This window comes from Leguminivora glycinivorella, chromosome 7, assembly GCF_023078275.1.
Source record: "Leguminivora glycinivorella isolate SPB_JAAS2020 chromosome 7, LegGlyc_1.1, whole genome shotgun sequence".
Classification (NCBI taxonomy): domain Eukaryota; kingdom Metazoa; phylum Arthropoda; class Insecta; order Lepidoptera; family Tortricidae; genus Leguminivora; species Leguminivora glycinivorella.
The window spans coordinates 6,683,252-6,710,384 of NC_062977.1; the positions used below are offsets into that span (position 1 = coordinate 6,683,252).

General features: G+C 37.2%; 1 protein-coding gene across 1 annotated transcript in view; it reads right to left on the reverse strand.

Moving 5' to 3' along the window:
- LOC125227834 (ras-related protein Rab-37) overlaps window positions 1-27,133 on the reverse strand; it is a 181,466-nt gene that overhangs the window by 128,222 nt on the left and 26,111 nt on the right. The window contains exons 2-3 of the mRNA XM_048132201.1: window positions 12,044-12,205; window positions 11,466-11,576 (exon numbers count right to left, since the gene is read on the reverse strand). Of these exons, the coding sequence (XP_047988158.1) occupies window positions 11,466-11,576; window positions 12,044-12,205 (273 nt within the window). The remainder of the gene's footprint in view (window positions 1-11,465; window positions 11,577-12,043; window positions 12,206-27,133) is intronic.

Consider the following 27,133-nt stretch of genomic DNA (forward strand, 5'->3'; position numbering starts at 1 on the left):
CCGTGTTTCACTTAACACTAAAAACCTGAAAACAGTTTGTTCAGAATTGAGAGTAGAATCGATTGAGCTATATCTTGATGGGGGTAATATTTTTATATAAATTAGTATTATTAGTTATTTTTTACGTGCCTATTCTATTGTACTCGTAATACAACATTGTGTATATCGCATTGCTAGAGGTTGTATACCTTTTCAGTATTTAGGGGTAATAATACTGGCTGGTTACTTGGACGATTATTTTTTTCCGCTACGAGTTTGACGTTGTTTGTCAGTTTAATCTTAATGTTTATCATAAGTCATAACAAATTGAACTCGTACCTAATTACAACCTTGTCATTTTGAATATTGTGTTTAAATTTGCTTACTGCGATTACCTGTCCAATTAGAAGTTTACTGTGACAAAGCTTACAGTGACATCTTAGCTGTCTATTGGTAAACCTTATGTCGTTGCAGTAACGTACACAAATAAATAGTTTTATGGTTTATGATGGTAGTTAGCAATTATTTTATTGAGTGTAGAGCTAAAAGTCAAGTAGAGCTGTACAGAAAATTAAAAATTAAATTTAAAAAAAAGTAACCATCAGATTAAAATATGAATACTCTAGATGAGTTTAAAAAAATAAAAATCTGTTGGGGTGTCTGAGGTTTTGAGTGATACCGGAAACACGTTGTATATTAAAGTAAAATATTAATAAAATCTTCATTAAAATATTATTTAAGTACGAGTCTAAAACTATACTTTTTATCTTGCCTCAAACGGTTACTTAAAAAAATATGAACCCTTATTCCAAATTCAAAAACATCCACACCAACGAAAAACTCACAAATCTCCAACAGAACACTCCAAATTCAAAAACAACCGACGCGCGATTCGAATTTCGAACGAACTCGCGGGTCCGAGACGCGATAGATGTGAACCCCGCAGAGTCCTATCGCGAACTGAACGAGCTCCCGGTCCGTCCCGCCCCGCGACACGGATCCTGCCGTGTCAATGTCAAATGTTTGCAACTACGATACACGTTCGCAAATACACCTTCTGCGAAAAACGAAAATTGAATTTCGTTATTTACCTACACCTATCATTGCTGGGTGAGGCATAACTTCAGATTTGTTTCTTGTTATGTCCAGGGTGGTTACAAAAAATAATGAAGCAGTGCTCGTCTTTGATTTAGGTTCCCTGTGTCCTTTCATACTTACAGTCAACCAATTAACCCTAGGCCACTGTAGAACTATGTCATAGTGACGTTATAAATCACATTGTAACAAATCTCTTACTGCTTGTCATTTTGACATATATTTGTAAAGTGGCCTAGGGTTCCAATTGGTTGACCGTACATGGCGCAGCCGGTAGGATCCGCCTCTATTTTGAAGGTTTAGTAAATTCTTACATTAATCAAAGTTTGTAATAAACCTGGAACAAGCACCAATTTTTTTTAGCATATACACGATTCGGACAGTAACTGTAACTAACTGTCAGGAACTTATCAAGCTTTTTTTTACTAGGCAGGAAAACACTGAAATTGGCTACGAGCGTAGCTCTACGAAATCTTTGTGAATACCTACTTGTGAATTATGACTCGTTTATCGATCCCGAATGACCGGTGATAATTGACCATAATCGTCATTCTGTCACTTTTCGGTCAAACATCAGGGGAAGAACGGCCATGATTGTGCACCCCCACACGATGTAATAGTGATGAAATTTATAAATAAATAATAAAAAATAAAATACTTTAGTGACCAAAAAGTACCGTACAGCCAGAAGTGTAGGTGGGTCAAACAAATTTTAATGTATGGGTAATTGGTTATATCTCTCCTGTGGAGATTACAAAAGTTAAGAAAATCTAGTGATAATTTTTAGACGACATTCTAATGACGGGAAACATTTTTTAGTTCTTGACAATCAAATAGAAAAACGGGATACGAATGTACCAGAGTCGTTAACTTTTATAATATTGTCCACAGAAGTGACGTTTTTACTAAATCTTATTGACCCAGGTCCCTGACTTCTAAGCTAGGTAAATACATGTATTAGTTGCCTATGATGTAAAGAACCATCTTTTCCGTTGGCGTAGAAAAGCGTTATTTTATGTCTTGTTCATAATTCATAGCATTTTCATCTTCGTGTTTTCTATCAACTATCAACTAGTCGCTATATTGATTGGAGCCGATTAAAACGCTGACTAACTTTTTTCTCAGAATGAACGATTATATTTTGAATAGAGAAAGAAAAGTTCACTGTGAAATAGACGGAATAATTTATAAATACAAATGGGGCTTTTAGCAGTTGTGAACAACTTTGGAGACAATAAGTGCGCACTTAATAAAAACCTAGTGCTTTATTTTTTCACTTTTTTGTTTTCTATTCAAAGACTTTTCATAATAATCAAAATCACGCCCATTGCAATAAAATTATACACTGCTTTTACTGACTAGCTTGAAGTGCAATTCCCGAAAATTTTGTACATTTGGATCACGTCTCCAATTTTGATAAAAATTGGTAGGCTGATAGTCCGTGATCGTGATGCTGAGCAAGATCCACTAGGTGTCCCAAAATGTCCTATGTAGTTTGTATGAAACCTTCCTTTTTTGTTACCAGATTTCTATACATTTTCGGTAACGGAAAAGGAAAGTATCATACAATCAACCTAGGACATTTTGGGAAATCTAGTGAATCTTGCTCAGCACCATGGACTCTATCAGCCTAACCAATTTTTATCCAAATCGGAGACGTGATCGAAATGTACAAACTTATCGGGAATTGCTGTGAAATGAAAGTAGAATGATGATAAGAAAGAGTATAATTCACTTTCCATATTTACATTCATTCTCCAGGATAGGATTTTTGCAATCAAAAAAAAAAAAGGATACAAAAATAAACACAAAACGATCGAAGCGAGGCGCGGAAGCGAGTTGCCGGTGGTTAGGACTGCAGAGAGGAACCGTCGAACTATCCGCGCCGTATACAAGATCACCGCCTTCTGCATCTGACCCTTGATCATATGAACAATATAAATGTACTTATATCTTGAAAACTTTGTTTTATGGTGAGGTAATGTTTCGTATTTTTAGGCATTTGAACTCGTCTGTGGTATCACAATCGTTGCATTGAGCATGGGCTGACTTCTAGTACAGTTAACCAATTGGAACCCTAGACCACTCTACAACCATGTCAAAATGACAAGTAGTAAGAGATTTCTTAAAATCTGATTTATAACGTCACTATGACATAGTTCTACAGTGGCCAATTGGTTGACTGTACATGCCGAACCTTGACACCAAACGAATATTGCCAACGACCTTAAATTCTCCTCAGTATATTATATTAATTCAATACAAACACAAACTCACATTCAGAAGATTAAAGCGCGCATTATATATTCAAATTGAGCTCCTGATCGTATTTAATCCTTCAGATGATTTTGGCTTCGTCTACCGTCAGATGTGGCAACTTTGCCTTTTGAGGTAAAGTTATCAACTCAGGTAAAATTGCCACAGTGAATGAGTAGAAAGTAAGTAAAGAAGAAATAAGTAACTGAAAACGGAAATAATTATTTGTTATACAAGGGTGCAAAGTTGTATTTTAACGCCGAGTGTGGAAGTGAAAGGATTCCTGAACTTGCGAGTTTTTTAACACACGAGAAGTAAAATACATTTGCACTCATGTGTAACACAAAACTTTTCCTCTCACTATAGCGAGGAAAGTACAACGCAAAAAACGCGTATCACTGCTCCCAGTAGTTCCACAGGTGGTAAAACATCTTCATCACTAGATTAACCCACTTTTATCAATTTTAAAGCAGAAAATTTGCCTCTATTCAAGGTCAAATTACTTTATCCACTAGTAGATAAAATGCGTTTTTACCCGCTGGTATTAAAGGACAAAACACGTGTTTTCGAGCTAGTGAGGGGAAAAAATATATACATATCTACATCTACAATATGTTTAGATTAGTGCGATTTCACATTATCTGATCAAATATCGGATGTAGGACCCATATTCCATACATTTAAGCCGCCATCTTTGATTTTTGCCTGAAATCCTTCAAATCCGATATCGGATCGAATAATGTGAAAACGCACTTACTCTGTGCTATTTATATAAGTCGCCAGCATCCTTGGTCCTCAAGAGCTTATTTTAAATTAAAACTGGGTATTTATTAAGTTTTATATTAGACTTAGTTTCTGTGTAGTACTTAAGTAAGAAATGTCTCGATTACATGTAATTTATCGGCTGAGGTGGAGCCGAGGTCAACAAACATGTGCTGAAGCTTTCTGTTACTGGCCAAGGTGTTTATACTTTTTTTCTGTTCGGCGGTGCCTTCGTTTAGCGCAGCGGCTTATAATTTACCGCTTTCCGGCCTGAGGACAGATTTTTTTTTTCATATGAGCTGTTTACTAAGGTAAAGTTACCGCTGATAATGTTGCCACGTTTTTGTTTTGACGGTACATATACATACGTATGTACTGATTACTTCCTTAAGGAAAATTGCCAAGAGGACATGAAGATTAGAAGGGAGGAAAGGGTAAATATAATACCTGAATAAATATTGTGGAGCAATCTTTACACAAATTGGCCTAGACACACAGTGAACTCAATATGGTTTCTGTCGTGGGTATACCAGATATATTATCTTAGATCATCCTCCTTGCGTTATCCCATGGGAGCCTGGGGTCCGCTTTGACAACGAATCCCAAGGTCTGGCGTAGGCACTAGTTTTACGAAAGCGACTGCCATCTGACCTTCCCACCCGAAGGTTAACTAGGCCTTATTTGAATTAGTCCGGTTTCCTCACGATGTTTTCCTTCACCGAAGAGCGACTGGCAAATATCAAATGATATTTATACGAGCCGGGGTTCGAACCCGCGACCTCCGGATCGAAAGTAGCACGCGTTTACCGCTAGGCCACCAGCGCTTATTATTTTAGATAGTATCCAAATCTGTAAATCAGTGTGTAAGCCACATACACTGTGTTTTTATTGAATTTCGTTAACTTCGGCATATAGTTAGGTCCATTATAGGAAACAGAATGGTATAGTTAGTTTTCTTGAATTCGTCTTTTTTTCTATTGCTGTTGAGAAACGGGCTTTACAATTAACTCACACTATGTAAGTGGCTATGACATGCCAATCGCATATCGAACACACAAAGTCCGTTTCTTAACAGCAATTGACGTAACATTTAAGATATAAAGTTATGAATTAAATAATAATAACTATGCTATTCTGTTATTTCTATAATTGACCAAACTATATGCCGAAGTTAACGGAATTCAATAAAAATACGATGTATAATCTAATTCATTAGTTTTATCATTAATTAAGGGGTATTTTAAGTTACTCTTATTTTTCACACCCTAATTAGCAATGTACTGTGTGTAAGTTACATTAGTAACTTATTAATAATACTTATGTGGTGTATTACATTGTAGGCCGAAACAATGTGTATGGATAAGATTTAATTTCAAATTTAATAAAAATATTTTAATCTCCGTACTTTCGCTGTAAATTCCAACTTCGAAAATAATATATATTTATGGCTACATTTGCATAATATTATTATTTTTGACCATAGGCCGTGACTAACCGCTCCCACACAATAAAAAGTAATTATTCCCACTTTTAATTTAACTTGCATAATATTAAAAAAAATGTTTTAATTTATCCTATGTATCACAATAAATTAAATGTAAAATGTATCCACGAATCGAGTGTCAACACAAACCTGATAGGGTTTCATGGCACTCTGGTGTATGAACAAATGTAAGATTTTTTAATATAGAATAATATAAAAAAATTACCCAAATCCGCCAATTATGCTCAAAGCGGTGACCGAAAAGGTTCAGTTCTCATTTGGAAGTAACAATTATGCAGAGCTACCCAACGTCACAATCCCTTATGTTTTGTAAGCTTCATAGAGTTATCTCCATCGCTCTTACACAAACGATTACGATAATATCGCTATCGAATAAAATGTAGCGGAGGAGATAATAACTGTTGAGTCATTGGTCGCTGGAGTATCTGATCATGATGCTCAGATAATAAACATATTAATGAACCATGTAGAAGAACAGAGATCCAAATATATTGAAAGAAGACACTATACTGAGACGAATATGGATAATCTTAACAAAGCAATGTTGTCTTATGACTGGAACACTTTAATAGCTGCTAGTAATGAAACACCATTCCAACTGTTTCTTAATAGATATATTAATAACATGAATCTTCACATGCCCATTAAGATTAAGAAAATGAAGCATAATCTCAATGAACTAGTGTGGATAGACAACCATGTAATAAAACTTCAGGAGGATCTCAATGATCTCCACCAATTCAAACTCCAATTTCCTGAATTACAAATCAGCGACTTAATTAAAGAAAAAGCTCAGAGCATTAATGCATATCTTGTAACGTCGAAACAGAAACACATAGAAAATAGACTTCAAAATTCAACCAATCCAAAGAAAGAAATTTGGCAAGTAATCAAAGAAGAAACAAATAAATCTTTAAGCTCGCTTCAATGGGATCTGATAAATCATAAGACTTTAAAGTCAGTTCAACCGAACGAAGTACCAGATTATATAAACTCATATTTCACACAAATAGGTTACGATTTATTAAACACTCGATCCACAAATTTAAGTAAGACTCTGAAGAATTTAAACGAATATCGAACAAATGTGATTGCCAAAATATGCAGTTTTCGACCGACAAGCCCAAAGCTACTGAAAGAAATTATGAAAGAAAAATATCAAGATCTAAAACGAAGGACATATATGATATAACTGGCCATCTTCTATACTATCTTACTCAGTCAGACGAATTAGTCAATTTATTGTCCTACGTGATTAATACAATTTATGTGTCAGGAAATTATCCTAATGAGCTTAAAAAAACACGTGTGTGTCCACTGTTTAAAGGGAAAGGAGACAAAACATTAGTAACAAACTACAGACCGATCACAATAGTCCCCACAATATCAAAAGTGGTTGAGTCATTAATATCCCGCACTATAATGAACTACATGGAAACAAATAATATTTTAAGTGACTCGCAGTATGCATACAGAAAAGGAAGATCAACTACCTCAGCAGCATTGCAGCTTACAAATGACGTCATACATACACTAGACAAGAAACAAAAAGTAGCCGCAATATTTTTAGATCTGTCTAAAGCCTTCGACAGTATTGATCATGAATTATTATTGCTAAAATTAAAATTGTATGGTATACATGGAACTGAGTTGCAACTTTTAGAATCATTTTTAACAAACAGGGAACAAACAGTGGAAATTGAAATACATGGAAAGAAAATGAAATCAAAACCAAGAACAGTTCCAAATGTTGGGGTACCTCAAGGGTCGGCGTTAGGCAACACCCTATTTTTGTTGTTTATGAATGATCTTGCAGGATTAGACATAGATGGTAAATTTATAATATACGCAGATGACACCACTATAGTCGTAAAAGGCGACTCAACTGAAATAATTTCAGAAAAAATTAAATGTACAATGGAAAAGGTCATTGAGTGGTTTGATGATAACGGTCTGATTTTAAACTCTGACAAAACCCATATTATGCTTTTTAACGGTAAGACTGCTATCAGTGACGAAGTAAAAATTGAACTCTCTAATGGTACCTGCTTGAAAAGTTCAAATATGGTTAGAATGTTAGGATTTACCATTGATCCTGCTATGACATGGAAAACACACATAGACAATGTATGTGCTAAAATGGCAAGTGGTGTCTACGCCCTTAAACAACTTCGTACAATTATATCCCATGAATGTCTAATCCAATCCTATTATGCGTATGTACATTCCATTATGTCTTACGGTATAATTCTGTGGGGAAACTCGTCAGACCATCAGAGAGTATTGAAAATGCAAAAGCAAGCGATAAGAGTGATCATGAACGCGGGATACAGAGATACGTGCAGAGAATACTTCCAAACCCTTAAAATAATGACGTCTGTGGCTCAATATATATTTGAATGCATTATGTTTGTTCGGGAGAATATACACATGTTTAAAAAGAAAGGTGACTCCGAGCGCCCGAATCGTTACCCAAACGATCTCTGTGTAAGTCCCCACAAACTCGCCATGACACAAAAATTGCCAGGCGTAATTGGTCGTAAACTTTTCAATAAATTACCTGAAAATTTCAAAAGGGAATCAAGACTGACAGTGTTTCGTGCTCAAGTGAAAGAACTTTTATTAAGCAAGACTGTGTATACCATTAGTGAATTTTATGAAATGTTAATGTGAAAATAATGAAATGCAATTATTAATTTTTAAATTCTAGACTAGTCACACTTGTTAGTAGTATAGATATTTTGTACACAATGTATATTTTAAATGTACCTATTACCTTGTGTGATGAATAAATGACTATCTATCTATCTATCTATCTATCGCAGCTATCTCTCGCTCTTCCATATTGGCGCGACAGAGCCAGACAGCGTTTCAATCAGCGTCTCAACAATTGTCACTTCGACTAGGCCAGCAGACTGCATCAACGATTGTCACTTTGGCTAGCCCGGCAGGATTGTAAAACACAATGGCTCATCGATTTGCCATTCGACAAAGTTTAACGACGCTTTGTGGCGGGATTTGAGTACTTGTATCGAATAATTGTGTTTGCTCTCCCGTTCTGATTCGGTTTAATATTATTATCGATTTAAAGTACTAGAGTATGTCGCATCTTTAGACCGAAACTGACACAAGTCGATAGAAATTTCTTTGAGAAAAACCGGCCAAGTGCGAGTTGTACTCGCGTTGCAAGGGTTCCGTACACTACAAGAAGGGCTTAAGCGCCTCCTTTTTAGTAGGAACTTAGGTAAGTCATTTTTGCGAATAATCGATATTTTGAACAAAACGAAACAGAAATGAGTTTATATGTAATATTCAAACGCGCTCACACAATTTCAAGAGATTTGGTAACTCCTTGCAGCGGCAGTGAGTGAAATTCGTAATTTGAGTTTTTTTTCTTTTAAGTCCGATTTACGCTTTACTGTAGAATTCTAATAGGTTTTCCTGTAATCTATAGATTGAAAACTATCTCGTGTATTTCTTTGAAAATTTTACGCTTAGTAGTTTCGGAGATAAGGGTGGGGGGGATGGTAATTTTTTGGCTATTTTCTTAAATTACTTGAAAATTACTTTACTAAAAATTATTAAAAAAATATTTTTGAAATACTTATAAAAAGCCCTTTCATTTGATATATAACACAATAATAGTTCTAGAAAATTTGATTTTTAATTTTCACTTTTACCCAAAAGTGGCCCCTATAATTGAATTTTCTTAATTTAAATTACATTTCCGTCTTCGGGTCACAGGTCATATATGTGTGCCAAATTTCAAGTTAATTGGTTCGGTAGTTTCGGAGAAAATTGGCTGTGACAACGGACAGACAGACACACGAGTGATCCTATAAGGGTTCCGTTTTTCCTTTTTGAGGTACGGAACTCTAAAAAGAAGTCGATAGAAGTCTCTTTCGTTCTAAAGGTACGATGTATATTTTTGATACCTAATATCGCTTTAAACCTAGGAATATGGTTACGGCAATACGAGTTGGTACAATCATTTATAAAAAAAATACATCATAAATATGGCGTCATCAGATAATGGAATTTCATACAAACCTTGCAGGCCAAGGCCGGCAAAGACCTCTTTTTTAATTTCCAAACACAGATAATTGTGACATAACATCCAGGTATTTAGCCAATTAAAAAAAAACTATAAGGGGCTTTATAGACGTGCCGACTGCAACTGGTACGGGCCCTAGACAATATTTGATTTTGGGTGCGTTTTCATACAAAAAAAATTTTTTCCTTTTTTTTTTGAATTTTTTTTAACTTTTTGTTTTTTTATAAGCGTATACGGGGAATCAAAGGGGAACGAAAATTCGATTATTTTTGCCCTACGACGCATGTTTGAGAAAAGCACTATACATACCTCGGCGGGAAATGGGGTTGCCCGCCTCAGACCTATCCGGCCTCGCTTCGCTCGGCCGTCATATGTCTTCAACCCCCTTTGTCCCGGCCTCTGTAGTAATGTACTATTATTCTATATGTATAGCTTATGTATATCTAAAATAATATATATACTTGCGGTTATATAAATAGTTACCATTTTATTTATACGACGCGCCAGTACCTGTATGTATAATATTTAATATTTATATGTAGGCATCGCGTCATAATGTTATGTCAATAAACGAAGCTCATGATGAAGCCACGTTTCATGTTCCTAACAAACATTTACGTAATAAATATCTCAGAAACTTATTCGTTTTTCGTCTTTTCGAAGGCGAAACTTTTTAATTTACTCAAATTCTTAGATCCCCCAGTTACGAGTTTCATAATAATCTACTTCTACTTCAAATTGAGTTATGCGTCAGCTTATAGATTAGGAGGCTTGACGAGAATTTGTAAATTTTCGTCAGTTATATTCTTCCTATGTCTAAAAACTTGGGAAGTATGTAGAAAACACTGGGAAGCCTTGACACAATACATTTACTTAAAAATAACTAGCAACACATTGCAATCGAATTATTTTTTCAATGGACTCTATTATCAAGTAAAATAAAGGTGACAGCTGGTAACAACAGCTACCAAAAACAGCTGAGTAGGTAGGCCACGTCTTGGCCTCAGCCATGAGTAGGTAAACCCAATATAGTCAAAAAAAGTGCACGTACACATATGTAGTGATAGTGATGATACAAGCTCACACACACCGACGTTACTTACCGATCGTTTGATCAGAACTACATATATAGTCCTAAAAGCTTGGTTTAATATTACCAACATAATTGTGTGCAGTGTAACTTACCCCTGCCAGTCTCAAAAAAAAAGAATAAAATAATAGAAGACAGGTTTTAATATTGCTCAGGAAATAGGCACATGTTCGATCAATTCACTTTGCTCGGAATAGGAAAAATAATAACTAATTCTGATAATAATAGACTGTTACGAAACACAAGAAATCGCTTAGATTGTCATGTTATCACAGCTAGAGGCCGCCCCACTTTTACTGTTTAAGTGTGCAAAGGGGCCCTCAGATTACTAGTTTGCATTGTACGTAGATCTATTATTTGGTATGATAGCATAAATGTAAAGAAAAATATACAATAACATATCTCGCCATATAAATTGAATGAAAATATTCGACTCCTCGAATATAGTCTTACAGTATATGGCTTATTATTTAAGCAGCAGCGAAATACAGAAAAAATACGTTTTTAGTGTATTAGCCTGAGTGAACGCTCGGAGCCGAGCATTTGGTGGCGTAAAGCGTCGACTGAAGACACTTGTATGAGCTTCCATTGTTTCATATCCACGCCGCACGCCACGCTGCTCGCTCAATATGAGCGTGCACTCATGCCTAACACTTATGTATTTTACATACCAAGTATTATGTCTGCTCGTTTGCCTCCTACCCCATAAAAAAAAAATAACTTACCGTGAAACCGATCCCAACGGTGGCCGAGAAATTCCCCGCCTGGAACTTGCCAGTTTCGAACTGGACTAGAAGCGACGTTTTCCCGACGCCACTGTCGCCCAGAAGTATAGTCTGTAAAAAAATTAGGTTACATTTTTATTGCCAATTGTCATCTGAATCGTACGTACATCTCTACCTCATACTCCTACGTGAAAAAATGTGACACTACATTTTATAAATAATAAATAAATAAATATTATAGGACATTCTTACACAGATTGACTGAGGCCCACGGTAAGCTCAAGAAGGCTTGTGTTGTGGGTACTCAGACAACGATATATATATATAATATATAAATACTTATATACATAGAAAACATCCATGACTCAGGAACATATATCTATCTGTGCTCATCACACAAAAAAAATTTGATGGAACGAAAGAAAAGGAAAGGAATAGCCTCACCTTGTGTATAGGCACATCGTCGTCATGAACAGTCTTGATCGGCGTGTCTGTAGGCTGGTAGTCTCGGTAACCGGTATAAGCAACGATTCTGTCTGTCACAGTTTACTGAAGTAAAGGGAAAAGGACAGCCTCACCTTGTGTATAGGCACATCGTCTTCATGAACAGTCTTGATCGGCGTGTCTGTAGGCTGGTAGTCTCTGTAGCCTGTCGGTGACGGCGTGCCGCGCTGCGCAGGCGCACGCAACGTCGGCTCCTCAAACACATCGTCGCTCATGCTGTCGTCTGTCGCCGTTTGCTGAAAAAAAAAACAATGTAAGGATTTTTTGTCAATGGCGTTTGTGAATCTCTTGTACCCAAACATATTCACGAGTAGGAGTAATCACATGTACGGTTCAGCACAAGAACCTTTAGCGTGACTACTATGAGTTTTAATACGTTACTCGATATTGTTAACGTCATTGAAAATGACTTTCGTTGTATGGAGAACGTGAACAGCGCCCCCAGACGGTTAAAATAGATAGACATGGTGTCTATAATCCCTGAGACGTAAGATCTTTCGATAGACAACAATAGAGGAGAGGAGTCCTTATTTCGATAAATGGACACGCCGGCTGAGCAGAGGTCGTATATGTATTGAGTAGAAAATCGGGTTACATAGGCTTAAGAACTTTATTTACAAGATGCAGTAACTTAATTTCTATTAAAAATATCATATAATATTACACAATTTTAGCAGAAGAAAAATAATTGGTATGAAAATGATATCTATCATCATTTTGTTGTTCCCCGCGGATCCCTCTATGTGAATAATTAAATCGAAAATCAGCAAGCAACGCCACTTGACCAATTTTCACGTTTTCACCCTCCATTTGAGGAGATATAACTTCATTTCCGACAATATGTGCTATTTTTAAAATCATTTCAATAAGTCCTTTGTCATAAACTATATTTGAAAATATCTGAACTTAAAAATGTTTTAGTTTAAGACAAAAGGAAACGTGCCGCTCAAAATCAACAATGATTGTATTGTTTAAGTATTAATAAAATCTTATACCTTTAAACGAGCAATTCTTGTATATTTATTTATTTATAAATACCGACGAACTCGGAAACCGCTCTAACATGTCATGGATAAAGTCAATCATGCTATAAAGTTTGACAAGTCTCTGGTTCTTGCTAAGGAGAAGCGGTATATACTCAGAATGTTGCGCGAGGCCATTGAGATCAAGAAATATCCAAACTTTAATAGAGAAGATGGCTTTACTTTACCACCGGCTTGGGATCCAGTAGTACATCAGTCTGATAATGGAACAAGCACGACGAAGGCTGTGAGGCATTTGTGTTGTATGGTGTTGGACATTTGCAGTTTTTTTTTGTCAATTTTGTGTAGATTAATTGATTAATTGTTTTTTTTAACATTAGTAATGGTAAATTTTTTGAATATTGTATAACTAGTGAACCTGCCTTAAAAATCTATAATTATTATTTGTGGTCATGTTTCGTTAATATTTCTTGTATGTACGTAGCTTTTGCACATTGTAATTTTTCCTCAGTCACCCGTTCACCACGAATGCTGTAAAGTGTTCGAAACGTCGGGAAATTGTAAATTCATTATACGCGATTTAATCCGTTTCCATAGTTTTATTTCATGAGTGACTATAGCGGTAACCGAAGACAATATTTGTATATTTTCTTTATTTTGTTCATTTTATTTATTTATTTATTTAAGCTAAATACACCCAATTAAAATTTGTTTAAAAATATTGGCAATTCATAAAACTCATTTACAGTATAAAATATATGACAAAGTATCCTTGATAATGTTTTAAATATAAAACCATTTATTTTACGAAGGTACAACACAGGGCATTACAATACCTTAAGAATATCGTGTTTCATTCTTTTAAAATACAATAGAGAACTGAAGTCTTAATTTCGCGTAAAATAAAATAAAGAGGAAATATGATGATACCTTCCTCGTGGATGCTTTATTCTTTATTTATTTATTCCGTAAATTAACATTAACAAAAATGTGTGTAAATAAGGTGTAAATACCTAGCTAAACGTGTCAATCGTACAGGAGAGTATAAACATGAATAAACATGGTACACTTATATAAAATAGTGTGGCGGAACATAAAATACATAAAATAGTACTCACACGCGGATCGAACTTGGAGTTATTCAAAAATAGACTAATATCAGCATATTTTATGAAAACCGGAAATCTTGGAAATTATTCATTCAAAATTTATGATTAAATAAATAACACGGAGAAATTATTTTACGAAATTTTTACAGTTACTCAAACAGTCAATATTTAAAATATAAAAAAATAATTTGTTGTTATTTAAGACTTACTGCCATTATTGGTAGGTACTTATACTTATCGTAGAATAACAGTAACTACAGGATCTATACAGAGTGGGGCCTGTAACAAAGGCGAAGAATTGAACACTAGGCTATTCTCCTTATACTGATCAACATTTGTTCGGCGACTTTTAAAAATATGTAACTTGTATTTTGATTTTTATCACCCTTGAAAGTTTTTTCTAAGAGGAAATGTATTGCGAATTCTGTTAAGTCTAAAGTGTGACAGACAACGTCAATGACAACAATAATGGCGTACATTGAAGCTAATATTTATTTTGTATGAATAATTAAAAATTTTAAGACTTCATAATTTTTAAAAGTCACTGAACAAATGTTGATCAGTATAAGGATAATAGCCTACAGTTCAATTCTTCGCCTTTGTTACAGGCCACACTCTGTATAATATAGGTGCATTAGGGTAAATCCGAGTAGCAGAAATGCTCTGATAATTCCGAAAGGGGAATCTTGATATGATCAATTAATGGTGATTTTTGTGTGACTTTCGAAATTAGGCGACTTTGGGAATTACCCTAATGTACCTATTGTATATATACGCCTAAATATTTATGATAGTGAAATGTATTAGATTCTAAGATGTTACAATGTATATAGTTGTTATTTATTTTTTAAGATTCTATATTGTACGTTCGTAACGAGCAACTGTTAATACTTTGTTTTTGAAATATTGAACACCTTTATGTACACAGCTTACAATAAATAAATTACTTAATAATTTTATTAATTAATTAATTTTATTTAATTAATTAATAAAATAATATATATAAATAATATATATTATTTTAATTTTTTTTTTTTTTTATTAATTAATTAATTAATTTTTTTATTTTTATTAATTTTGTTCAATGTATATCTTTGAATTTTGATTTGTTTTTTTTTTTATTATTTCCATATACATATTTGCATGATTACTTACTATTTTTTTTTGTGTGCTTTTTGCTGTTGTTTTTGTAACGTGTGCCATAAGCATAATGAATAGCCCTCCTAAAGTTAGCTGTCCCCATTGCCCCGGGTCGCCGAAGTTGTTTGTGCAGTCCAGGGGTCTCAATGTCCATATAAGCAAGAAGCACAGGGATCTGCTTTTGCAGAATCAGGTTTTGCCGGATGTAGAAGCGGGAAGTTCAGGGGTTGCGTCACAGACGTTTGGTCTTAAGGATTTACCGGAGTTGAAGTCGAGTATTAGGGTGTTGAGGCATATTCCAAAAGGGGCGAGATGTTTGGTTGCCGGGAAGTTGTCATCAATTATAGACGATTGCTTGCGTAACAACGGTGTCGGGGACTGGTTCAATTTGTTGTCCTTTTCCTATTCGGCTTTGAGGGTGCCGGATGCTACTGGTCGGAAGTCATTGACGGCAAAGGTCAAGGAAAATGTCGACGATTCGAATTTGTACTTCCCGGCAACGGCTCAGTCAGCCTCTAAGTCTGCTTCGGTGTATCGGGCTATTGAGGGTAAGGTGCATGATGGAGATTTGAGGGGGGCTGTTCGTCTCCTTATGTCGGATTCCGTGCTCGCGCCTTCTAATGAGGCTACTTTGCAGGCTTTGAAGGATAAGCATCCAGAGCCATCGAGACCGGTCGTTGTACCGCCCGAGCCAAATTCTACTAGCTCTTTCCTGTCTGTGACCCCGTCGGAAGTAGCTGATGCGATTGCTTCTTTTTACAATGGGTCAGCTTCTGGGGTAGATGGGCTGAGGCCTCAGCACCTTAAAGAGTTGATTTCTGCCTCTGCGGGGAATAATGGACATCGTTTGTTGGACTCCCTTACCGCCTTATGTAACTTTTTATTAAAGGGGATGCTAAACATGGAAGTGAGGCCGTTTTTATATGGTGCATCGTTGTGCGCTTTGTCTAAAAAGGATGGTGGCATTCGGCCTATTGCGGTGGGCAGTGTTATTCGTCGCCTTACGGCCAAGCTCTGTTGTCGAGCGGTTAGAGATGTGATGTCGGTCTATTTGCAACCGCATCAAGTGGGGTTTGGCACTACTTTGGGGTGTGAGGCGGCGATACATTCAACCAGATCTTTTGCGTTGGGGCGGCAGGGGTCCAATAGCGTGATTGTCAAAATTGACATCAAGAATGCCTTCAATACTGTGGAAAGGGATACGGTGTTGCGAGAGGTTTTAGAGCGTACTCCGTCTCTGTATCCCTTTCTTTATCAGTGTTATGCGTCCTCTAGTAACCTTTTCTTCATGGACAACCTTCTACAGTCACAAGTTGGGGCTCAGCAAGGCGATCCTTTGGGACCCTTGATGTTTTGCCTGGCGATTCAGCGTATCATCTCTGGGTTGAAAGCACCACTAAATGTTTGGTATCTGGATGATGGCATAATTGGTGGAAGCCCGGAAGTGGTCCTTGATGACCTAAAAGTTTTGATACCGGCTTTGAGGGAAATTGGTCTAGTAGTCAACTCGGCTAAGTGTGAGATTTTTGTTTGTGATGGTGGGGCCACGGACTGCTTTACACAGTTTGAGGCAATTCTGCCCGGAATAAGACAGGTGGATAAACCTGAACTAAGGTTGTTAGGTGCTCCTATTTTTGCTGAGGGTGTTACTTCTGTGCTTCATGAGAAGCGGCAGGCACTATCCTCAGCACGTGAACATTTGGAACATCTGTCGGGTCATGTGAGTCTCATCTTGCTGCGGAATTGCTTTGCTTTGCCTCGGATGGTTTACGTAATGCGAACGTCTCCTACTTGGATTTTTCGGCAAGACGTGGAAGCATTGGACAATACGCTTAGGCTTGCTTTAGAGTCGATTCTCAACGTAACGTTTGATGAGAAGCAGTGGCGTCAGGCTGCTTTGCCGGTGCGTTTTGGTGGTCTCGGGGTGCGTAGGGTTCAGGATGTCGGTCTGGTATCTTTCTTAGCATCTGCGCATGGTTCTTCGGGTCTTGTTGCTCGCATATTGTCGGTTCATGGCAACGATGTCCGAATACCATACGCTTCGGAGGCTTTGGAGAGATGGGCTGTACTTTGTCCTACTGACGACCGTCCAGATAATTTAGGAGTGCAGAGGCAGTGGGATGACATTTTGTGTAAGCTCAGATTTGAAGATTTGTTGGGTGGTGCTTCGGGGGCCGATTTGGCACGTCTGAGGGCAACTTCAAAGCCGGAGTCAGGCGCGTGGTTGCATGCCTTGCCATCACCGCATTTAGGTACACTGCTTGATAATGATTCTTTGAGGATAGCAGTGGCCTTGAGGTTGGGGGCTAAGGTGTGTGAAGCGCACCGTTGTATATGCGGTGTTATGGTGGAGGAGAATGGTTACCATGGGCTGAGTTGCCAGAAGTGTGCTGGACGTTTTCCGAGGCACCACTCAATAAACGAAATAGTGCGTCGGGCTATGGTGTCGGCTAATGTCCCGTGTGTTTTAGAGCCACCGGGTTTGTCGCGCACGGATGGCAAGAGACCTGATGGTTTGACGTTGGTCCCTTGGCGGAGGGGGCGTTGTCTCTTGTGGGATGCAACATGTGTAAGTACGTATGCTGCGTCTCATTTGAGGCACACCCTTAAGTCAGCGGGAGCGGCGGCGGAGGCGGCTGCAAAACTGAAGCATGTGAAGTACTCCACCTTGGAAACGACGTACGATTTTGTACCGGTCGCTGTTGAGACTGCTGGACCCTGGGGTATTGAGGCGTTAGGGCTATTTAGGGAGTTGGGCAAACGTTTGCGGGACAGGGGTAGTGATCCCCGCTCTGGGTCTTGGCTGGTCCAACAAGTTTCCATCGCTATACAGCGTGGGAATGCGGCCAGTGTGATGGGAACTTTCGGGCCGGGCACGATGCAGAGAGGGGATGGAAATAGTTTGTAGTTATGTTAGTTTTTGTGTGTTGACGAAGCGTGTTGCAGATATTGTGGTTTGTTTTATTGATAATGTAGAATAAAAATCTGACGACGCTTGGGCGGATTACATTTGCGTTTTGACGAAGCATGTGGCGGATCAGGTTTGTATTTATTTGGTTATTAATAAATTATTTTTTAATTCAGAAAATTCTTATTTAAAAAAAAAAAAAAAATAAATTACTTACTTACTTACTTACTTACTTACTTACTATAAGTACCAATATCAAAATAAGCTTTTAATGATTAACGAGTTGACTTGTCTTTGTAAACTCGTATCGTTAGTAACTAGTTATCAAAACTTACTACATAACGTGAACAAGACATCGTAACTACGCAAACTAATCAACTAGGCCTCCGTAACTTAACCGTTCCTGTTATTACAGGTAGTTTACTGTTCTGATAACAATCAATCAAGCTTTAGACGAAAGCATAGATTAAATATGAGAAGATCGTACCATCCCATACATTAAAATGCGACCACTTAAGAACGCGCATACACTACACCACACATAGATGGCGCCACAAAAAAATGAATAGAATAGAATAGAATAGAATAGAATAGAATAGAATAGAATGGAATAGAATGGAATAGAATGGAATAGAATGAATAGAATGGAATAGAATGGAATAGAGTAGAGTAGAGTAGAATGGAATAGAATGGAATAGAATGGAATAGAATGGAATAGAATGGAATAGAATGGAATAGAATGGAATAGAATAGAATAGAATAGAATAGAATAGAATAGAATAGAATAGAATAGAATAGAATAGAATAGAATAGAATAGAATAGAATAGAATAGAATAGAATAGAATAGAATAGAATAGAATAGAATAGAATAGAATAGAATAGAATAGAATAGAATAGAACAGTGTTGTCTTGTTGCCATCGATTATTTGGTGATTGGCGTTGTGTTACTTTCGAGCCATAAATCTATGTCAAAAGTGACACTTAACGCCATCTACAAGTATACTCGAAAGCTACAAGACATTTTCTTTTGTGGCGTCACGTCATCTTGTGCGGTGCGTGTATGCGCGTTCTTAGGCGGTCGCATTTTACCCTTGTTCCTCGTAGATAACCAAGTTTGATAACTGGTTTTTTATGAGGAAAATAATTCTTCTTAGCTAACTGAGTTATGAAAGAGTAAAAAACTGCAAAAAATAATGGTTTTCTACAAAGAAAAAAAAATCCTATAACCCAGTTAGCTAGGAAGAATTATTTTTCCTCATACAAAACCAGTTATCAAACTTGGTTATCTACGAAGAACTTTCACAGGCATTTTATTTTTGTCCCTCTTGCCGTAGAAACCACTGGCTGTTGGTGCGCAGAGAATTGGGCGGGAGGCTGAGCGAGCGTGGTCACGACCCCCGCTCCGGGTCGTTCCTGTTGCAAAGGTTGTCCATCGCGGTTCAACGTGGCAACGCGGCGAGCGTGATGGGCTCCTTTGCAGCTGGAGGGACTCGGAGTGGATTTAGTGAGTAGTTTATTTCTAATTTTATTTGTAATTATTAATTTATTTAGTTATTTGTATATATTGGCTACGTGCACGACAATTACGCCCACTACCATGTGAATTTGAAGTGGAAAATGTCAAAAAATGACATGTAAACAAACACTATATTTTAACGATTTTTCGTTAATTTTAAATAAATCGAATAACAAGAGCTACTATTTCAAGTGTAATTTAGGTAGATAGATTATAAAGACAAGGATATAATACCAAAAATCAGTTTCCAAAGCATTACTCACGGTATAAACTTCCAACCCCAGACTACAGAAAGAGTCAATAAATTGGTGCTGGCAGGGCATATAAGGAATCTTGAAGAACATAGGAGTAATGGTACAAGTTCTTCGAGCTAGTGATATGGTATTCGCTAAACCTCCGTCCCGTTAATGCCATATAAAACAAATCTAAACGTAAGTACGTAGTCATGTCCGCGGCCGCAGAAATATCCGACACGGGCATATTCCCAGGCTAGGCCTGAATCTTTAAGCATAATCTTTTACGGTAGGAAAAATACTAACAGCGTATTGAACAATATTAGGTAAAGAAAGCTTAAATATAATTTATTATCATGTTTTGTTTTGACATGTCACTTACGTTTTCTTTTCACCGTAGCTATCCATTTAGTTCTTTGATTCAATTTCCAGTGTTCTCTAAGAAACGCATAGAACGTGCAACGACTATTTATGCCATTATTTTTACAATTAACAACGAAACAACATTGAAACCCCATATCAAACATTACACGACATTGTATTATATTTTATGAGTTTTGATAGATGACAACCACAATCAGTGTCGATTTTGACCACCGCAAGCACTGCGATCGCTTTGCTTACCCCCTCCATGCACTTCGCACGAAGCCAATAGCTAGAAATGTAATTTTTATAACAATAAATTGCATTTATAAAATGTATGGTATGATCTTCTTATATTTAATCTATGACGAAAGGGCACAATCGCTTATCCTCTCATGCTAAGGCCGATAGTCCACTATCATATGTTTATCGTAGAAATCTGATCATAGGCAACATGACATCCTTTGTCTTCACGTTGGAGAAAAAGGGAGGCAATACAGACCTATGTTCCACGTACATGGGTTATTTTTTTTTACTAGAACACAAAAAATTTACTTGACGTTCTCACCATCGAAAAACGTATTCGGAACTCATGGTACGCACACAGATTTCTGCCATAAAGTATAATTCTTCCTATCATTTTTACCCCTGCTATATTTACTGGCATAATCCAGTTATCGAGCCTCCATCCCCTTCATTATCTGCTACTGACATCAAAGGCGTCTGCCATCGTATCGTTAATGTCGTTACATGCTGCCGATATATCGGCGGCTAAATCTACAGGTGATGTGTAAAGAATATGTGAATGATATGTCATAAGTCATAAGTTATTTATTGGTAAAGCTGATTTACACGTTATAATATGAAACATAATATATTTTTATATATCGTTAATAATTACAATCAATTTAATGATAAAGTATAAACTTTAAACTGTAAATAAGCTACATACTATCCTTTACGTGATAATAGGTTTGTGCCGTTTCGTTCGTTGATCGGAGCGCTCCGATCTCGTTCAATCGCTCCCACGAACTAGTTCGCTCTTTTAGGTCTTTTGCTCATTTAGTTCAGCCAGACCAGCGACCACTGCGGTCGGGAAGATCAGAACGAATGGGACCGAATAGTGTCGAAATTATAGGAATAGTCCACAGGTAGTAATATTCCGGACCGAAAGGTTGTAAGTAACTTCGATAGTTCAATATGAAAACTTGACGTTTTTGTGTTGCTCTGCTAAGTAGCTCTCGCTCTCGGTCGGCGCAGTCACACACTCATTCTCGATCCAAACCGCTCGCGCTCGCCGATCCTACTGAACTAAATGAGCAAAGACCGATTTACAGAGCACGGAAAGATTCAGTTCATTTCGGTCATTGATGGGATTTTATTCCTAACAGTTCATAGTTCGTGAACGACACAAGCCTACGTGATAATTTAAGTACTGGTTATAATCATAAAACCGGCCAAGAGCGTGTCGGGCCACGCTCAGTGTAGGGTTCCGTAGTTTTCCGTATTTTTTCTCAAAAACACAAGTCAAAAACAATTCAAAACAATTTTCCTAGAAAGTCTTTATAAAGTTCTACTTTTGTGGTTTTTTTCATATTTTTTAAACATATGGTTCAAAAGTTAGAGGGGGGGGACGCACTTTTTTTTCCTTTAGGAGCGATTATTTCCGAAAATATGAATGTTATCAAAAAACGATCTTAGTAAACCCTTGTTCATTTTTATATACCTATCCAACAATATATCACACGTTGGGGTTGGAATGAAAAAAAATATCAGCCCCCACTTTACATGTAGGGCCACCCTAATAAATAAAACATTTTTTTCCATTTTTTGTTTTTGCACTTTGTTGGCGTGATTGATATACATATAAGTACCAAATTTCAGCTTTCTAGTGCTAACGGTTACTGAGATTATCCGCGGACGGACGGACGGACGGACGGACGGACGGACAGACAGACATGGCGAAACTATAAGGGTTCCTAGTTGACTACGGAACCCTAAAAAGGGTGCTCAACAAGCCAGCGTCTTAGGCGACATTTAAAACTGCTTAAACTTTGGGCGCTAGTGATGGTGTCAGGTATATGAAAGAGTAAATGTGTGAATAGAATCAGTTTTATTCGTTATCACACAGACAATAAACAATATTTATGAATGACATAGAAGAATAAAATGCCACGAAATGGCTTCACCTCAGCATATTGCTGGCGACTTCCAGCGCTGGTCTTCCGGCGGTTTCAACCATTAAGTGAGAAAAATCACGGAAGACAACAGACAAAAATAAAGCATCACGAAGCATAAAGAAAAAATACAAAAATAAAACAAACAGGATAAAGAAGTTATAGAATATAAACATTTGACAATAATAATAGACGTCGCGATCGAACCTGTATCAATTGATGGTTATGGATTATTATTTAAGTATATGGTTATTTTATTAGGATGCCAATCGGCCGGAACGATTTGTGAAATGGTCGAGTCTACCCGTAGACATTATTTTTCGATTATATCGCGGAAGGATGTCTAAACGGCTATTAAGGGGCTCCACACGGTTTTCATCGATTTTTCATTAGACTTATATTGACCGGGATATAGACCGTGATTACCTTCTTCAGTTTTGTCGAGCTCCCGATGTCTGGACGCAGTTGCATGCATCATGATCACGGAAAACTGACGAAGGCGGGTGGATGTCAAAGTTGCGTAGACAGCGCGCCAAACCAACTTTGACATCCACCCGCCATCGTCAAATGATCGTCAACTTTGATGCCAAATGTCACGGAAACGGTGAGCTATGAAGTAATTATTAGATACTATTTTGTTTGAAGACGATGCTGTCAATATGATAAGCTTTAGAAACTATCATAATATCAATGGATTCAAATCGAAGGTCATTGGCGCAGGGAACGCCCTTAAGATGTCAGCATAAAGAGTTAAGTGTAGCGGATGATAGGTACCTAAACTACTTTGGCATCTTCCTTCGTAGTCATGTCGTCGATGTTTTGTCATCTAAATCTACAGATGGTAAACCCGTAGGGAGACTAATATGCATAACCATTTACATATTGTTTCCTTTATTGTTGGATACTTAAATGCAAAACACCGCCGAATTTGAATAACTAGCAGTTTACCCCGAACTCAGAACTCGCATTCGCCGTTATTGGCTCTATCGCGCTCACTTTCGATTTCCAAAATACATAGTCCATCAGACCAAACATACCTACCTACTTATGTTTTTATCAACCCCCGACGCAAAAATGAAGTTTGACGTGTCTGTCTGTCTGTTTGTCTGTCTGTGTGTGTGTGTGTGTCTGTCTGTGATATCGTAGCTCCCGAACGGCTGAACCGATTTAGATTTAGTTTTTTGTCTGAAAGCTGAGTTAGTCGGGAGTGTTCTTAGCCATGTTTCATGAAAATCTGTCTACTATGTCGCGGTCGTGGGTTTTTTCAAAATTTTAATTTTTTCATCACACTCGTACAGTCGACTACAAAGAGATGTATCCACTTTTTCACCTTATTGCATTGTAATAAGGTGATAAAATGGATGGACATCTCTTTGTAGTCGACTGTACTAACTGTTCACAGCAAAAAAAATCAGAAGATCATAATGAATTTAGACGCAACTTAACTGTCCACAAAACAAAAACTGTAGTGCTTTTACCTACCAACGCTTATTACGAGTATTTAGGTACCACTATTCAAACAGAACATTTGTTTGTAACACCTAACAAGATTCATCATACCACATCCGCCCCGTGTCACAATTATCTAACAAATACAAACTTAACAATTCACTCAACTTGAGCGCCACTGGAAACAAGCACGTATAATTAATAAGCGGCGTGAGTAGTTCTCGATTTTACCGAGTGTATAAATAAGTTGGTAATAGGTATAAAGCTGGGTATACAACGGGGACAGTCGGGACACATGTCCGATGCTTCCGATAAGCTTGCAATAAAGCTGTTTGTGTACCCATGACTTCAGTAGTTCGATAAAAAGATAAACCAGTTATGAAACCAGTGTTTGATACTTTTACAAAGGTAATGAGTTATATTTATTCATCATTTTGTACTGTTTAGCTACAGTTGAGATGATTATATTGGTTGCTTTCAGAAAAAGAAGATATTATTGAAAACAATATTTCCATGCCAGCCGTATGGTATTCAGCAAACCCAACGTAGAAGATTGTTCAAATTGAATGAGGCAGTTAAGAATCAACTGATTACCTACAGCAGCAGGCAGTACCAATTCATGGGCATGTTAGTTCCTACCACCATATCTCGTGGGTATATATTAGAAGTGAACCAAAGGAAAAAACTTCAAAAAAATTATCCTATTACTGAAATAAAGTATCTCATTCTGTGACTTTGTTTATTTTGTAATATTCTTGAGTAACAGGCTAAGTATTTAATAAATTGATGTGAAACGAAAACTAAAAACCTAAAATTCAGCGTTTTCGTACATATCAAACATCAATTACAACGACATCGACATAGGTAACGCTAACGACAAAGTCTAAGGTAAGGTATAGAACTTTTGAAGGCGATAAGCCATTATGGGGTGTATATGAAGATTATACTGCTGACATCATCAATTGCTCACTGGCTACTGGTGAATTTCCTTCTCTCTGGCGAAAGGCTTTCGTTATTCCGCTTCCGAAAACTAGCAATCCCACCGCCCTCAGCAATTTTCGACCAATTTCTATACTCCCTTTTCTCTCTAAAGTAGCTGAGGCGGCGGTGCACAAGCAATTGTCTCGGTTCATTCTCTCGCACAACTTGTTGAGCCCTGTACAGTCAGGTTTCCGTCCGAGCCACAGCACCTGCACAGCACTTATTAAAGTCACGGAGGACATTCGACAGGGCATGGAGGGTCAAATGGTCACAGTTCTTGTTCTAATAGACTTCTCCAACGCTTTCAATACTGTTGATCATGACATACTTCTTGCTCTGCTGAAACATTTGAATGTGTCTCCTACTGTCCTTAATTGGTTTGCTTCTTATCTGTGTGGCCGCCAACAAGCAGTCAGGGTCGACCGGTCTCTGTCTGACTGGTGTAATCTTGCGACTGGCGTCCCCCAGGGTGGTATTTTATCTCCGCTTTTGTTCTCCACCTTTATTAATTTTATCACACCTGGCCTCCGCTGTTCTCACCACTTGTATGCCGACGACTTGCAACTTTACGACCACTGTGATGTTACTGAACTTTCGTGCACTATCAGCAAGCTTAACCTGGATCTCTTACACATCCAACAGTGGTCTGAGAAGTACGGTCTTTTTGTAAACCCTTCTAAGTGCCAAGCTATTGTCATTGGTAGTTCTCGGCAGCTTGTTAGACTGGATTTTAATGCTATTACACCCGTAAACTTTAATGGTACACCAATACCTTTTAGTCATAGCGTTAAAGACCTTGGTATTTTACTGGATAGTACGATGAGCTGGAGGGCGCAGGTTAGCGAGATTAGTCGGAAAGTTATGAACTCTCTTCATTCTCTCAATAAGCTCAAGAACTTCTTGCCGATTAAGACCAAAATTCTGTTAATAAACACTCTTATTCTGCCCATAATCGATTATGGTGATGTATGTTACACGGACATCTCTGAAGAACTTCTAAGTAAGCTGGATCGCCTTCTCAATAACTGCATACGCTTCATTTTCTGCCTTCGCAAATATGATCATATCTCTTCATATCGTTCTCAGCTTGGCTGGCTTCCCATTCGACAACGACGCAGTGTTCGCATGCTTTGCTCTTTATATTCTGTGCTTAATAATCCACATGCTCCTGAATACCTCAAGTCCCTATTTCAGTATTACGGTGTCTCTCGCGAGCGCCGTCTTCGCTCCTCTGGCAATATGACCTTATCCATTCCACCGCATCACACTGGCTTTATGTCTAACTCTTTTCGCGTGCATGTGGCGCGCCTTTGGAACGGACTTCCCCTACATATCAAAAATGCTCCAAACAAGTTCGCTTTTAAGAAATCTGTACGTTCTTTCTTTGCTAGTAGAATGAAGGATTCCTAGTTGTTTATATATGTATTTTTGTGTGTATATATGTATATATATTTATGTAAGTTTATGTAAATTTATTATGTTATTTCTATTGTATGTAATATTTTGTTATTAGCACCGCCCACAATATCTCTGTTTGCCTAAAGGTTGACTGGTAGAGAATGCTGTCTGGCATTAAGTCCGCCTTTTGTACTATAAGTTCTTTTCTTTGTGTACAATAAAGATTAAATAAATAAATAAATAAATAAATTATAATTTGATACAAAAGTGAGTAGCAAAAGCATTTTGAAACAAGTAAAAATTGTATCTAATTTTTTGGCAGGGCACGTAGCCAAATGCACAAACGATTATGATTAACATCGTTATCGTAGCTTAGCTATCTCTATCACTTTTCCGTATTGACATGACAGAGCTAGATTGAATTTCGATCGGCGTTTAGCGCATAGATTTAAAGTCCATGGTTCAGCGTCAACGATTGACATTTCAGCTAAGTCCTAGTGTCAAAGTTGACAAAGCTAATTTTTATTTTTATTTATTAGGAGCATTGGCAACTTGGCAATCAGCACAAACATACAATATTTAATACAACATACAGCAGAAGAAACAATTACAGGAATAACAATTACTTTGTTAATCATAAAAGTAATATTGCACATATTGAAATGCTAAACTTATGACTATTTAGTAACTACACAATACAATGTTTTATGAATGAAAAGAAGTATTTTTGAACAATTACAAATTATTTACAAAGCGCCAATAGTGTGCATAATAAATTCATAAATTATAGGGTTTATGCCTACAGCCTTCAAGTTCATTTCCCGGTTCTTTGCTTGGCGGAAAATCCCAACAAACCCTAATAGGGATAGGGGTAGGGTTAGGGATAGGGATAGGGGTAATCGGTCG